Below are 14778 nucleotides of genomic sequence, written 5' to 3' on the forward strand. Positions count from 1 at the left end.
AACCTGTGCAGTTTTGCAGAGACTTTACTAGGTCAAAACACTAACACTGGCAAACACCCCAAAATGAAACTCCCACCCACTTATGCTCCTTTTTCCAACTATTCTGGTTTCCTCAAAAATAGCATCTTTTACCCACTTCACCACCCAGGTCTTCAATTTTATTAACACAGCTGCCTTCAGTCCTAACCAGAGGGCAGGATAAGCCTACAGTTACTGTACACTAAACAGAAACACCTGTGACTCCCTTTTTCATATACATTCACATATATACATATATTAGTTATTACTTCTTTTCTTCAGAGCACTAAGTCCCATGTTCTGCAAAGGAAAATAAACCCCCATCCTTACATTCTCTCCCACACCCCCCACATGGCCTTGACAGACAAGCACAGACGGTGCAGCAAATATTTCACTTCTCTTTATTTTAAAGAAAAGGAGAGAGGGGGAGAGAGAATTCTTGTGGCATTCCAGAGGTCCCTGGACACTCATTCCAAATGCCGGAGTTGGGCCCTGGGTGAGTTTCAGTCTAAAAGAGAACCTGGGTTTCTAGGCAGCCATCCAAACTCAACACAGACACTTTTTTCTTTCTAAATCAGTTTAAAAAAGTAAGACCTAAAGAGAAGGAGAGGGGAAAAAAAAAAAAGACAGGGAAGGAGGAGAGAGAAGTGAAGGGGAAGGAGAGCCAACCAAGGTAGCAGAAAATGAGTGCATCAGGAATAATTTAAGTCCTCTGTTTTTATTGACAGTTTAGAGTTTAATCACCAAGAGAAAGAGTTGTAACCATGCGAGGAGAAGAGCAGCTTCCCTCGTGGCCATGAACAAATGGTGAGAAGAATCAAGCAACCTTTCGTTCCTTGGTGATGACTTCTTCCAGGGCAGAGGGGGCTGGTTTTGAAGCTGGTTCTTACCATGTTTTGCCCACATTGGCTCTGGACAGCCTTTTCCCTGATGTGCAAGTGAGGGCAGCCCTGACATGCTAGTCCTGGAGACGTTCAGCCCTGGCTTAAGTATTCTGGCCCACTACAGCTTTGCCTAACAGATAGCATGCCCAGGTCTACTGCAGCTCAACCTAACCAGTGCCTTGGTCATCACAGGACATATGCTGCACTGCTGGAGAACTGAGGAGACTCCCTCAAGACAGTTACTGACTTCTACTGACTTCAGCCCAAGGAAAGCCACATCACTCACTTCTGTTACTTTGCACTTCATGGCATTAATCAACACTGAGTTAGAAAGTAAATTAATTGCTGAGAGTACAGCGATTTCTTACCTCACTCAGCTTAGCCCAGTTGAAGGATTTCAGTGGGTGTGAAGGCTGTGGGATAGATTTCTTCTTCAGGCTGGTGCCACTGCTGTTGAAGCTGGTTGTTGAAGGGGGTGGCATCCCCATGCTGAAGAAAGGTGGTGCTCCTGGTGGGGGAGGAGGTCCTCCTGGAGGAGGTGGTGGAGCAGGAGGAGGGGGACAGCTGGAGAAAGGCAGAGGAGGTGGCAGTGGTGGCAAGTTCTCAGACATGTGAGAAGAGGACAAAGCTAATGGGCCTCCTGGAGGAGGGGGTGGTGGCGTTGGGAAGGAAATGCTGCCCCCTTGCTGGAAAATAAAAAACACATAGAAAAAGAAAGCAAACAGTTTAAAAGGCGTAATAACTCCGTGTTGCCAGCTGATGTGATTTTATTACAAGTCTCAAAATATTTGATGTTTTCTTTAAAGCCTCTTGCACTCAAAGCCATGCAATAAAGGAAGGAATCTCAGCTTTCATTTAAGAGAAAGTTTCAAGCTCTTGAAGTTGTGGAGAAGAGCTTGAAAAAAGGAACCATGAATGGCTCAGAAAAACAGAAAGCTAGTAAAAGAAGCCAAAATGTATTATTTTCTCCTTATGTGTGAAAAAAGAGAAAAGTTCAATCTTATGAACTTTTGAACTCCTGGATTTTAAACCTTAGGGTTTGAAATACTGAATACCTGTCATTAGGCCCCACAAATGCAAAGTAGGAGAGGGGAAGAGGGAATGAATCTGCTTTCTGCAGTGTCTAACTTCTCAGGGCTGTGTCCTGACGAGTTGAGGCTCAGACACACTGCTGGGACAGGAGTACCAAGCAGGAGGGAGCAGCTGCAAATGTCACTTCTGCAGAGCTCCAAGAAATTACAGATGCTCTTGAAATATGACAGGAATCCTGTTTCTTTACCAAATTTACTTTCATATTTGGGAGATTTCTCTCTATTCCACTGAAATAACAACCACGGCCACTCTACTCAGCAGTAAAAATTATGGCTGGAGGAGGGCAAGTGTGCCTCCGTAGCTCCTGCAAAGAAGGTGGTTGAGGAGAAGGAACAGAGCAGCCAATGTATTATCCATTCTATATCACATGTTCAGGGATTTTGGTCTCAGCTAAAAGCTGAGCAGCTTTTAAGTATGCACCTTTGTAGCTGGCTAGGCTAGACAGTCTCTCTCTGTCCTGACCATAGAAAGTGATGCACTCCCAATGTGCTTTTGTTCATCATTCAATAGTTAACAGGCTTTAAACAAGGATGGGAAAAGTACCAGTCTCATACCGAGAACTCATTAAGTTGAGCCACCAGGTCGTTCATCTGGTCCCGGGTCTGGCGCAGTTCCAAAGATTCCTTCTGCAGCTTGTCCTTCATTTTGTTCAGTGTCTTCATCATCTCATCTTTCTCCTGGGTCTTTGTCTCACATTCCCGCTCCTTCTTCTCTAGCCTGCTCATCAGCTCGGCATGATCTAGGGGGAACAGGCAAGTGGGACAGATGAACTAAAGCTCAAGAACAGGCCCCAAAGAGATGCAGGTTATGCTAAAAGAAAGCTGACTAATCTCCCAGTTCAACTAGGGATGTATAATGAGTAGGAAAAAGAAAACAGAGTCTGACTGTCTTGACAGAGACCTTCAGTCATCAAGACAGCAATGCCCAAGTTTCACTTAGACTGTAAAATCACTTCATGTGGGGACTGAGGGAAGGCCCATCCTAAAAAACATATAAACTGATCACCACAAGACCAAATGTACTAGAGGGAACACAGTACGGTTTGTCCACAAAAGGAGAAGTTGTGCCCAGCTCTGCTGCTCGCTGCTTTGTGACTGAGTCAGGATCAGTTTTACCTCTTTTGCCTCCTTAAGCACAAGAGGACACACTCACCTTTCCGAAACTTCTCTGCCTGGTCCCTCCACTGCTTGACTTCATTTTCATTCACCAGCCTGAAAGATGAAATTAGATCATTTAAACGTGTTCTGGGCTACCCAGGCTGAAAGGCAAGTGGCCATTATGTGCAGTGATCAGCAAATGGCAACCTGGTGAATTTTACATTTTTATACAAGGTCATACCAGTGGTCAGTCTAGTTCCAGATCCTGGTCTTTATTGTAGCCAGCAGCTAATATAAGTGTGATGGCTTGTTGCTCAAAGTCCTGGAAAGGGGTAAAGGAATGCCTGGAGAAAAAAATCCTGATATGTTCCATTCAGGTAATGCCCTCAAAGTGCCAAGTCTACTTATTTTGAAACAGAGAAGTCATCACTAAAATAATCATAGCTGCTGTGGGTTACAAATTACCCCGCCCTTAATAAAAGACCAGATTGCCATCTTTTTTCTACTTTCTCTGGTTCTATTTATTCTTTCTTACAAGGAAGGAGGATGCTTATCTACTGGGTAATATATCAGTAACAAGGAAATGCTCATATCTCACACTGGCACAGCTATTTCCTATTACTGACAGAAAATATGCAGGGCATCCTGGGGATTGATTAGATATGCAGAATGTGGAGTAGCTATGGAAGTAGAAAGTGAAGATCAGGCATGAGGTCTAAAATGAAGTCTGATATCCAGACAGACAGAAAGAGATCAACACCAGTGTATTTTTCCATGAGAGGAAATCAGTTTTGATTTTGGCTCATGCCTGTAACAGGGACTGTAAGATTTTTAGTACAGGAGAATTTGGTTTCATATGAAACTTATGTTCTATAAAATGCTCTTTTCAGTGGATAATTCAGAAGGGTAATGGGCCATGAATTACCTGCAGAGGCAGATGGATGGGATGAAGAGTCCAAAAGTTTGGCTAAAAAAGGACTGAGAACGGGGAAGTTGAGATGAGAGCCAGCTCATGTAGCTAGACTTCTCAAATGATGGATCCTATGGGAAAAAATAACGGCAGTGCCCTCAGCCAAGTCTGTGGGTGAGAGCATGCAGACATTTTATGAAGAGGTAAAAGGTTTTGTGCGCTAGGTGGGGGCTGCTTTCCACTATTTGAAATATTTCTAAACTATGTGCTCATTAGGGAGGAATGAGATATAAGTAGAGATGACCGCATTTCTTTTTTTTTTTTTGGAATATCAATGAAAGCTTTCATCAACATTCTGAATGAAAAAAGGCGCATGAAGAAGCCTTTTTATAAAATCATGGCTATTTTTTCTGCTCTTCTAATCAGCTTAACAGTCATTATAAGCCAAAGGCAAGGACTTTGCTAGAAAATATCTACTTAAGATGTCAATGAAGAAAACTATTTAGAAGACAACTAAGACAATGAGAAGCTATAAGTTAAAATAAGAAACTCCTCAGATAGGATATTTTATTTCCTAAGCACCTGCATGCTTATCGTATACTCGCATAACAGAAATAAACAAAATAATGTAGCTTACATTTTAATTATATTTTTGACATTGAAGTTTTCCAATGGAGTTGTATCTGGGTCATCTCCTCGTTCATCCTGAAGAACAATTTGCTGGAGTATTCTGTCCAACAGCTGCCACTGCTGGAAGTTTCCTCCATTCCTCTTATCTGTATGGAAAAAGACCAACCTATGAGAACATCCATTTCCATGCCAAAATGCACAGACTGGCCAACAGACTGGCATACCTTCCTTTCCATCTTCCACCTCAACCTTGTTATGTAGTAAGTTGCAGAACACAAAGTCTAACTCCGAACTGTCGCTAGCAGATTATTTACAACCACTTGGCAAATTGGAATAGCATGTAACAGGCATGGGCAACCCTGCACCCAATTTGCACATTCAGGCTGTGCAGCCCATTTGACAGATTAGCTCTAAATTGCACTTTAAATGTCTACACAAGTGATTTCTTTGTGATAGCTGTTACTCAGTATTTTCTGGGGCTTGATGCTGGGGGTTTTTTTTGGTACCTAGGTAACATCGTGACCAGATACTGTAAAAACAGATGTTCTATCTGCATGCTCAGTGAAACTCAACTGGCATGAAAAATTCATACAAACATGACCAAAAAGCCATGTGAAGAGAAAGAACCGAAATTGAATCAAAGGGTCTGATCCCATGCTTATCAAACAGAAGAGCCATAGCATCATAAAGCTCACCTCAGCCCTGTTGGTTCAGGACTGCTGGTTGTTTCAGGACTGAAAGCTGTTGCTGGACCTCACCTTCCCTAGGAAACCCTTCCATAGCCCCACAAACCCTGGGGCTCTGCACTTCTGCGTATAAACTAGACCTTTAATTTCTTTAAAACTGCTCCAATACAATCCTGTCATGGCCTAGAAGGATTTAGCCCTTCAGCCACCAAAAATCCAGGTCAATACTAAAGCTCAAGCACTGTCTTAAAGACTAATATCAAAGAGACCACTGGGACAAACAACTGTTTGAACTTACGCATGGCAGTACTTGAATCGAATGAGTGCCTGAAAACACATCATGTTACTTTCTGAAAAAGCCCACCACATGACATCTCCCTCATGTTCCCTTTTCAGTTTGACTGCTCAAGTACAGCTGAAAGTAATGAAGACCAGCACCTGATACTTAACAGGATCAATGCAGGCAGTTCTTAAGTGTTCTTGCTATGCCTTTGCACAGCTGCTACACTCTGGAAGCATAACTGAATTATTTTATTGTGGTTAACAACACTACTCCTACCGCTTCTTTTGAAAGCAAATGCCAATATTATTTTTCATTTTATGTTAAGGAGCTCTCCACTAGTACATTGCCATGAGATAGCAGCCTGAAGACTTACTGTGGCATTTCCCAGTGACAGAACAGCTTTCAGTACTGTATTGTTTCACCAGATAAATTCCTCCATGCATTTTGTTAATATTCAAAATGGTATCTATTTCTGGGAATTCCCTGATATAGAGCACAAGGGTTCTTTCATTTTTAAAACTTCTAATTTAAAATCATTAAAAGCTCTGTCAGTGAATAACTGGAATGTCTCCGCTACTTAGTTTTATTTGCAAGTGCAGAGAGGTCAAGCTGCTGCTCTAAGTACTGCAACAAAAAGCTGCTGGATGGAGTCAGTGTAAGATAACGAGTCCCTCAGCCACTGCCAATGGAAGACAAGGGCAGTGTGTGTCCTGGTATCTGTGACCCTGTACCTACACCAAAGCTTCACCTAGTTCTTCAATACCCTTTGCTCTGGAAAGCTGTGATGTACCCACATGGCATCTGCAAGCAGTGCTGGAGGATGGATAACAAATAGGGATAGGCATCTGTGTGCTTCAGTCTCTTCTTGATCAACTCAAACATCTGAGAGGCACTTTTTGTATCAATGTGGATCTGAAATGAAAGAACAAGAGAAAAACCATTAACAGTGAAAGCCTGGCTAACTGTGAAAGATCTGATCAGCACTAAGACAGGCAAATTTCCAGCAACTGTACCTCTACAGAATCTCCTGCAATGTCCAGCTCCAAGTTCCAGTGAGGAAAAGGCACAAGGGTTTTTGAGACCAGCATTCCCATTCCCACTCCAGTACAGAAAAATCCCCAAAGTAAAGGGCTAGGAAGGTAGGAGGCATGCAAACAGCCAGAGCTGTTCTGGAGCAAGTAAAACATTTGGGTCCTAGAAAGTGGTGGCACAAATAGTAGAAGCAAAGAGAGAAAGGGCTAGCTGTTCTGTATTGGTGTGTGGCAAAAGCTGGTCATGAAAAAACTGTAACTATTCTGGACCCTACAGTCTCTTACTGTTGCTAGAGGTTACAGAAACTGTCCTTGGTTTATGCTCATCTTTAAAATCCACCCAATCTAGAATACTGATCCTCTCCACAGGCTCTGAGATGACAGTCTTCAGGAGAGTTTCTTGCAATCTTGGGAAAATTATCAGAGAAGAGCCCAAGCTTCACCCATGGTCCTGTAAAGGTGATGTCTGAAACTAGAATGCATCTTAATCATCAGGGCTGAGAACATGAGAGCAGGGCCAAGAATCTCCTCTATTCCTGAACCTTCAGCCAAACAAATGAAAAAAAGTCTTTGCCAAAGACACTTGGCAGAAGCCCTGTCTGTGATTCTTGTTTTCATTGTTCACACATCACAGACCCACAACTTACTAAATGAGAAGCAGTGAAAACAAGAGCACTAGCCACTCTCAGCACCAAAGTCAATCATTTTCAGGGAACACAAAGGAAAGTGGCACCAAGCATCCAAAGTGGGTGTTCAGCTTTGTCAAGTTCAGGTACTCCAGAGAAAAACTTACCAAGTCAAACTGCTTGGCAAGTTCCAGGTCATCTTCATTTCTGACCATCTCAAAGAAATCTAAGTGCCTAAGAGAAAACAGAAAAACAAAACAAACAAAACCTGCCAATGTTCATGGCATAATTCAGACCTGAATTAAGCATGTCACTACAGAAGCAGCAACACCTCATTTCCAGCTACTACACCTGGATATTGGCAGCCCTTTCTTACATGAAGTGTTGGGATAGGTATGCAAGGCAACTCATGGGGGTCAGTGACAGGCCAAAAGGAATGACTGGCTGAGATATACATGCTCTTTAATCTTTGTGCTAAGTCACATTGTTGAACTAAGTCTGCTAAAAATAAACATAAAATAGGAAAGGGATATTCTATTTGTGATGAGTGCAATGCCTGCAGCAACAATAAATTTTTAAAAAGTCCATGCCATACTTGTTAATGAGGTATTGGACCATTAATGAGTTGTTTCTTTTACACAGTGGAGCAGAGGTGCTTTCAGTAGATTAGCTAAACAGCAAAGCTCACAACTGTCTTTACATTTGCCTATGATAAGCACAGCAGCATGCCTTTGTTGGGATCTGGGGGACCTGGTGAGAGACACACTTGACTGCGGCATCTGGACTTCTCTTGCACAGAGATCAGAGCACAGCAGATGATGTGGAGAAAGGCTGTGGCACATCCTCCTGTATAGTCTTGGTGTATAGTCTGTGTAATTCGGGCATCTGGGATCCTCTCAAAGCTCTGTTATCATTCTCAGGACTGTAACTTCTAAGATCCAAAAGTGTCCCTAAGCCCCTTCTAAACACTCCTAGTTACTGACCAAAGGAACAAGGATTTCCTGTAGGAGAGATTCTCTTCTTGGTAATAATGCTGTAGATCAAAAGTAACATTACTGGTTCCAGCTCTGCAGCGAACTGTAGACACATACAACTGCATGTGACATGTGACATTAATACAGGGGTATATACCTCCACCTGCTCAAAGATGTGAGGCCAGGTGTCATTACAACAGGGAGCTGGAGCTAAACTGGTGCTTATGCAGAATCTCAGGCACATTACATTTGCCCTCAGGGATAGCTCTATCACTGTATAGCAGCTCCTGACAGTGGATGGTTGAGAAAATGGTGCCTTAAAAGCTGCAGACATAGGCCTGATCCATAGGTTTTTCACTTTGTGCTTTGGCAAACTTGACGCTTCAATCTAGGAAATCTCAGATACCTACAAATCAGACCCACTTTGTAGGAAGGAGCTTGGAGTAGCAGACAATAAGGCATAGCAGCACACCAGTAGGTCAATGCCGCTCCAGAGTTTAATGTGGTCACAGGATAAGGTAGGGTCCCATGGCTGCCTGCTCTTACACCTTACAAGGCTTCATTTTGTGAAGTTAATGGATTTTACCCAGCTCCTCATTGGTTCATCAGTCTTTCAGCTTCTCGAAGTGTCTTAGTCAAATTGCTTAGACTGTTTACTCCAAGTTTATTTCAGCATGTGGCTTTGTGAAGGGTTTAATTTTAGGTCATTAGCATCTTCAATTACTGCAGCAAAATATGGAATTGCTACTGGAGAAAGCATTTATTACTCGTTTAACTTTTAACAGAGTAATTTGAAGGTGCCATTCAGTGTTATATTTGGTGCAGAAGAAGGGCTGTTTGAAGATGCTTCTCAATCTTCTCTCTTGCCCCCCTTCACCCACCACAGGAACCTCTTTTCTTATAGTTGTACCAATGCTGTTGTTTGGAAGATTGTGATACAAGCCAGATCACAAAAAAGACTGAGCTTAAAAGAGAACATTGGAAACTCAGAACCTGCACCTTGACCACACATAGTCAATCTCAATGAATTCAATTAACTGCTGGCTTCCCTCCCTCCTACCAGGACAGGCTTTTGTTCCAGTTTTGCTACAAGAGAAAAGAATTAGAACATTTTTTATTCTTTTTGTTCTGATTGCCGTACTCAGCTTAGAAGAAAAGCAATGCAGGAACTCCTTGACACAGCCACTGCCAATTCAGTGTGTATCTTTCCTACTCCATGTGCTGACTTTAATTTTAAGGACACATCTCCTTTTTTTGTCTTGAAGGGGAGTCAGTTTTAGGAAGAGACAGAGACAGCTTTGTGCTTCAAATTGAACCCAAATGGAGAAGTTTCTAAGAACTCTTTCTGTTCTCAGAAAACATGTCTTACCTGTCCAGTGTGGCATTCTCATGTCCTCTTAGCTTGTCAATGACGGGTTGAATTCCCAGCATTAGAAACTCATATCGTAGGTGTAATCTGAACTCCAAATTGTCCTTAAAAAGTAGGGGAAAAACAAGTTATTTGGTTCAAAAAACTTTTAATTACATTTAAAAAAATTACTTAAAGCCTCAGTTTTCTGCTTTTTAATATCCTCTGTCTGGACACCAAATTCACGGGATGATTAATTTCAGTAAAGTGGAAAAAAAAAACCAAAAACCTTTGCCTCTGTTTCACCTAAAAATAGTCTTCATTTACCTACAATGAGTTCTGCATACCCAGTCAGGAGGACAGCACACTCCATGTTGTTTTATAATGAACAAAAGTTATTAGTGTTTGTCCTGCTAATCCATTAGAGGTCTGACTTCTGTTTACAGATGAACAGTACTGTGTTCTTCCTCCTAGTTTTTATGTTTATTTGTAATAACATCACTATATACTCTGGCAATCTTGACACCTATTCAGTGGGACATGACAGGGCTGCTGCAGATAGAGACAAATACCTTGCCAGACAGAGCTCTTATGAGCTTGTTGTCTGTTGTGGTTTAACCAAATGAAGAAAAGCCAATGTAACAAAAGTAACACTTTTAATGAAACAAAATCAGTTTAAACTATCCTAAAAGAAAGTCTTGTTGATGGTAGAAAAACAAACTGTCTTTTCTGAAATGTCTCCCTTTGATATTTTTAAATTTAATTGTTTTGAGTTTGGCTTTGAGTCAAAACAACATTTCAAAACATTTCTGAAGGTAAACCAAAATGTTTTCTAAAATGCTGAAATCAAGGTGTAAATGCTATGCAGTTCTTAAAAGAAAACTAAACAAAAAAAAAACCAAAGCAAAAACCCCAAACAAACAAAAAACTAAAAAAAAACCCACCTCAAACCAACGAAACAAAAAAAAACCCTAACCCCAAAGCAATCATTTCAGTGCAAGTAGTCTATGTTATATTAGAAGAGGTTGGGAATGAAATAATAAAGAAGACATTCTAAGACTGATACTAACAATTATGCATTATTTTCTATGAATTATATCCACTCAATAACACAAGATTTGTGACTGAATCTACCAACCATTTCCAAGGTAAATTCATTCAAGCATAACATTTTAGAAGGCATTTCCAGGGCAGCGACTCACCTCACCAGCGCCAGCATTCAGAACAGCATTGATAAAGGACATGATGGCTGTTTTAAGATTTACTTCATCTCGGTATCGCCCCATGCTTCGGTCTAGCTCATTCAACAATGACTGAAACAGAACAGCAGGCTGGGTTAGAGGATATAATCTAATTTCTTGCACCATTTTGCATACTGTTCATGGAATATGCACACAGTCTTATTTTGATTTGCTATATATTTGCTTAAAGAAATTTTTTTTTCAAACAAGGTGGTTAGCAATTTTGGGCACACCAAAAATTATAAAACCAATGAAGAACAGCAATAGGAATAAAATGCCCACCTGATCCTAAGGAAAACAAAACAAAACAAAACAAAACAAGCTATTAAGTGAGAAAAAGCAGATGCTTTTATAGTTCTTGCCAACATCATCTAAGAAAGCAGCAGAACAGTGTCCTTCCTAGTCAGTTAACTCTGTATGGTGAATATGACAGGGAGTTTATACATGCAGAAAACCAGCATCAGATTCCTATATACTTTCTCCTCACATCACTCAAGTAATTTTCATTATTTTCTCGTATCTCAGCAGGATAGATTGCACTTATGTATACAGGGAGAGAGAATTCTGAAGAGAAGCTGTCTTTTGAGGAATAAAACCTATATGTGAACCTTGGAAGATTTTTTGTTGTTCCTCCACTTACAACCATTTCAAATGAAGCAGACAATTACCTACCTCTTGGTAACCTCCTTTTAGAGATTTGAAAACAACAGTAATATTCCCTGTGCATACAACTCCAAAGCTCAGAGGTGAATTACAGAGCTCTACTGGAAGCACAGTTGAGATCCAGTTTCCTTGTTACAGAACCATAGAATGATGTGGGTTGGAAGTGACCTTTAAAGATCATCTAAGTCCAAGCTTCCTGTAATAGGCAAGGACATCTTTCAACAAGACCAGGTTGCTCAAATCTCCATCTCGCCAGGCCTTGAACACTTCCAGTGATGGGGCATCTACAAGTTCTCTAGGCGACCTGTTCCAGTGCCTCACCACCCACATAATAATAATAAAAAATCTCTTCCTTTTATCCAGTCTAAATCTGGCCTCTTTTAGTTTAAACCCATTAGCCCTTGTCCTGTCACCACAAGACCTGGTAAAGACCTGTCTTCTTTCTCATAAGCTCCCTTTATATACTGAGAGGCTGCTGGAAGGTCTCTCCAGAGACCATATGTCCCCCTATTAACCAAATAGCAGGAGTATTTGGCATTCAGGGGCTATTTAGCACAGAAATACTTTTGGTCTAATCTCTACATACACACAGATATTTTACCATAATCTTGTAAATATCAAGAGACAAAGGAAAAAAAAGACTTGACAAATAATGTTGGTAGCCTGTGCCTTATACAGGCTATGTAGGATTAATTCCACTTGAATATTTACCAAAGAGGTTATATGTAGAAACTGATTAGCCATGAAAGTAACTCTACTTTTAGCTTTGAGCTGATGACCTATGAGTCTTCTCTTCAGGATCTTCTCTGATCAGTTCATAATTCCAAGGATGATTTTTCCTTACTGGAAGAGTAAGAAATTCCATTTAAGATTTGCCAGTTCTATTGTATACATCTCACTCCAGCATTAATAATAAATGCCCCACTCTCATAGATTTGTTTTGCTGATGCACTAGAAAAGACAGAATTCTTTTTACTCTTCCCAAGAATTTTGGCCATAAAGGCAGAATGAAGACAAAAATAACTTTTTAATGCTCAGCTCAGCAGACCATCTAAAGAATATTTTGAAGCTATGATGGTGAGTAAGGAAGTTCATTTTTCTTTAGTCAGTCTTCTGTTCCTGGCTACTGAAAGTGTTCATTCATAGCAAAATCTTTCCTGTGCTAGTCATCAGTTTCATAGGTCTATCTTGTTTCCTGTAGAAAATGGACATCACCATGGAGATATTTCTCAAGAAACAGGGGGAATATCCTCCTGCGCATTAGCCACGAGAAAGAATATCGTCCTGGCTTCATGTAAGCCCTTTGCTTGTTTTTGTGAAAAAAATCTCTTGATCTATCGTATACTGCTACTGACAGCTGTTATTATATCTGAGCTTATAGGAACACAGTATGTTCACTACGAAGCAAGCTTGATTTTATAAACTGCTTTTTCTTACATCTTCTAAATTGCCCAGCTAGCATTTGTCCCTATTCCTGGCATTTGAACTTTCATCACATCCATGATTTCCCAGTAGTTATGACCAAATACCAACCCTTTCCCCATTTTGTTAGAAATGAGAATAAGTCTTACATAAAAATACTTGAATGGCCCTACTGAGCCAGACTGATAGTCCAGTCCAGCATCCTATGTCTAACAATGACAACAGAAGCCCACTTAAGAAGTCTTTAAATTCACCAACAAAAGTAACTCTTCAACTTGACAAATAAGCAGAAGTTAAATAAATGAGAATATTTAGTTCTGTTACTGTCAGATTTGGCACTGACATCCAACCCATATGTGTCTTGTTGGAATAATTTAAGTAGCCATTAGTACAGAAATATCGAAAAGAAGGATGGCTTTGCTGGTTTTCTTCAAAGGCCTCATTCCTACCATATAGTCTCACGGAATTTTAGGAACATGTTAAAATCTATGCTACAACATATCAGATACACCATCTAGACAGGTTGAAGAATGTTAACAAAAGTTTTCTATTCCGCATTTCAGAAAGCTGGACTAGGGGCAGAATGCAGTGGGAGCCAAGCCAAAGTCAGAGCAAATAAACCAAAAACTCTGAGTTGCACTAAGCTAGCTGAGGAGCCACACATCTTCATGCAATTGTTCAGCTATAGAAGGAAACACTGTAAGTTCATGCAGCTCCTAAAGATCAGAGTCTACACCCACACACTGTGGCCAAACTCCAGTATTTCCAACTCATTGCAAATGGCTGAGGTTCAAATCTTCACTTGAACATTTCCTATGAAAAAGATTTCACCACACCTCTTGGCAGCCATCTCTGTGGCCCAATTGATCTTATGGTTGTAAAGGTTTTTCCTACTATTTAAACAAAACTTTCCTCACTTAATCCCATTATTCCTCATCACTGACATCCAGTAGGGTTTCATTCAATCTGCAGCAAACCTCAAAAGACTTTAGATGAGCCCTGAGGGGAAGCAGCAAATCAAGTGGGAATACAGGATTTTAATCGTTCCTTGTTAGCTTCTCTACTACAATTCCAAATTGATTAGATTTCTCCCTACAGATTATGGTCTGTACTGATGGTGTTTAACACAAACCAGCCAAGGGGGCTCTGGAAGACATGCTCCTAATCTCCACCTTTTCATCTGACAATATTAACCTTTCTTTATTCCTTCACCTCAAGCTGCAAAATTTCTAGCAGCATTAAGGAGGAAAACAAGAGTGTTCTGCCTGAAGAAGCCCAGTTATTATTTTCATTGGCAAGTGAAATCAGCACCTTTCAGACAGTATCTAACACCTAGGTTCTCTCCAGACTAAGAGGAAAAGTCTCCCTGCAGGGATCCCCAGCTGGGTGGATGTTTCAGGTAGCAAACTAGGCTGGAAGAGCACTGGAACATCCTGATAAACTTTTCTGGGCCAGTATGGCATTGTGACTTTGCAACATTAGTTTGGCTCAAAATATGGATAATATTTTACAATGTCATACTATGATGCATTCACTCCATGGGAGAAATGAGAGGAAGCAGCGAGCATAACAATAATCAGAAAGGCAACAGCTTAGGAAAGATTGTGCCCCTTTCACAAAGGAAACCAGTCATAAATAAGATAATGCAGACATGAACGACACTGAAACCAGAGACTCTTCTTTCTCAGTTTTCATAGCATGTTAGAAACCTCCATCTTCACAAGCACCTACGAAATTCACGGTAAAACAACATTTGCATGGTCACATAGTGAGCCAGTGACAGAATTACACTAATACCAATTTTGAATACATCAGATGGAAAAGAATCTCAGCAAGGACACCAAGGGCTCATCATCCTAACTCCACATTCCTG

At 40.8% G+C, this 14778-nt stretch overlaps 1 protein-coding gene across 1 annotated transcript in view; it reads right to left on the reverse strand.

Moving 5' to 3' along the window:
* Positions 1-14778, reverse strand: part of DAAM2 (dishevelled associated activator of morphogenesis 2) — a gene marked incomplete at its 3' end in the record, with an annotated part of 98363 nt that overhangs the window by 23739 nt on the left and 59846 nt on the right. Inside the window, exons 6-13 of the mRNA XM_010182510.1 lie at positions 10782-10892; positions 9601-9704; positions 7425-7491; positions 6395-6512; positions 4639-4777; positions 3147-3205; positions 2549-2733; positions 1271-1588 (exon numbers count right to left, since the gene is read on the reverse strand). Coding sequence (XP_010180812.1) covers positions 1271-1588; positions 2549-2733; positions 3147-3205; positions 4639-4777; positions 6395-6512; positions 7425-7491; positions 9601-9704; positions 10782-10892 — 1101 coding nt within the window. The remainder of the gene's footprint in view (positions 1-1270; positions 1589-2548; positions 2734-3146; positions 3206-4638; positions 4778-6394; positions 6513-7424; positions 7492-9600; positions 9705-10781; positions 10893-14778) is intronic.

The sequence above is a fragment of the Mesitornis unicolor genome, unplaced genomic scaffold (genome assembly GCF_000695765.1).
Source record: "Mesitornis unicolor isolate BGI_N332 unplaced genomic scaffold, ASM69576v1 scaffold22104, whole genome shotgun sequence".
In the NCBI taxonomy this organism is placed as follows: domain Eukaryota; kingdom Metazoa; phylum Chordata; class Aves; order Mesitornithiformes; family Mesitornithidae; genus Mesitornis; species Mesitornis unicolor.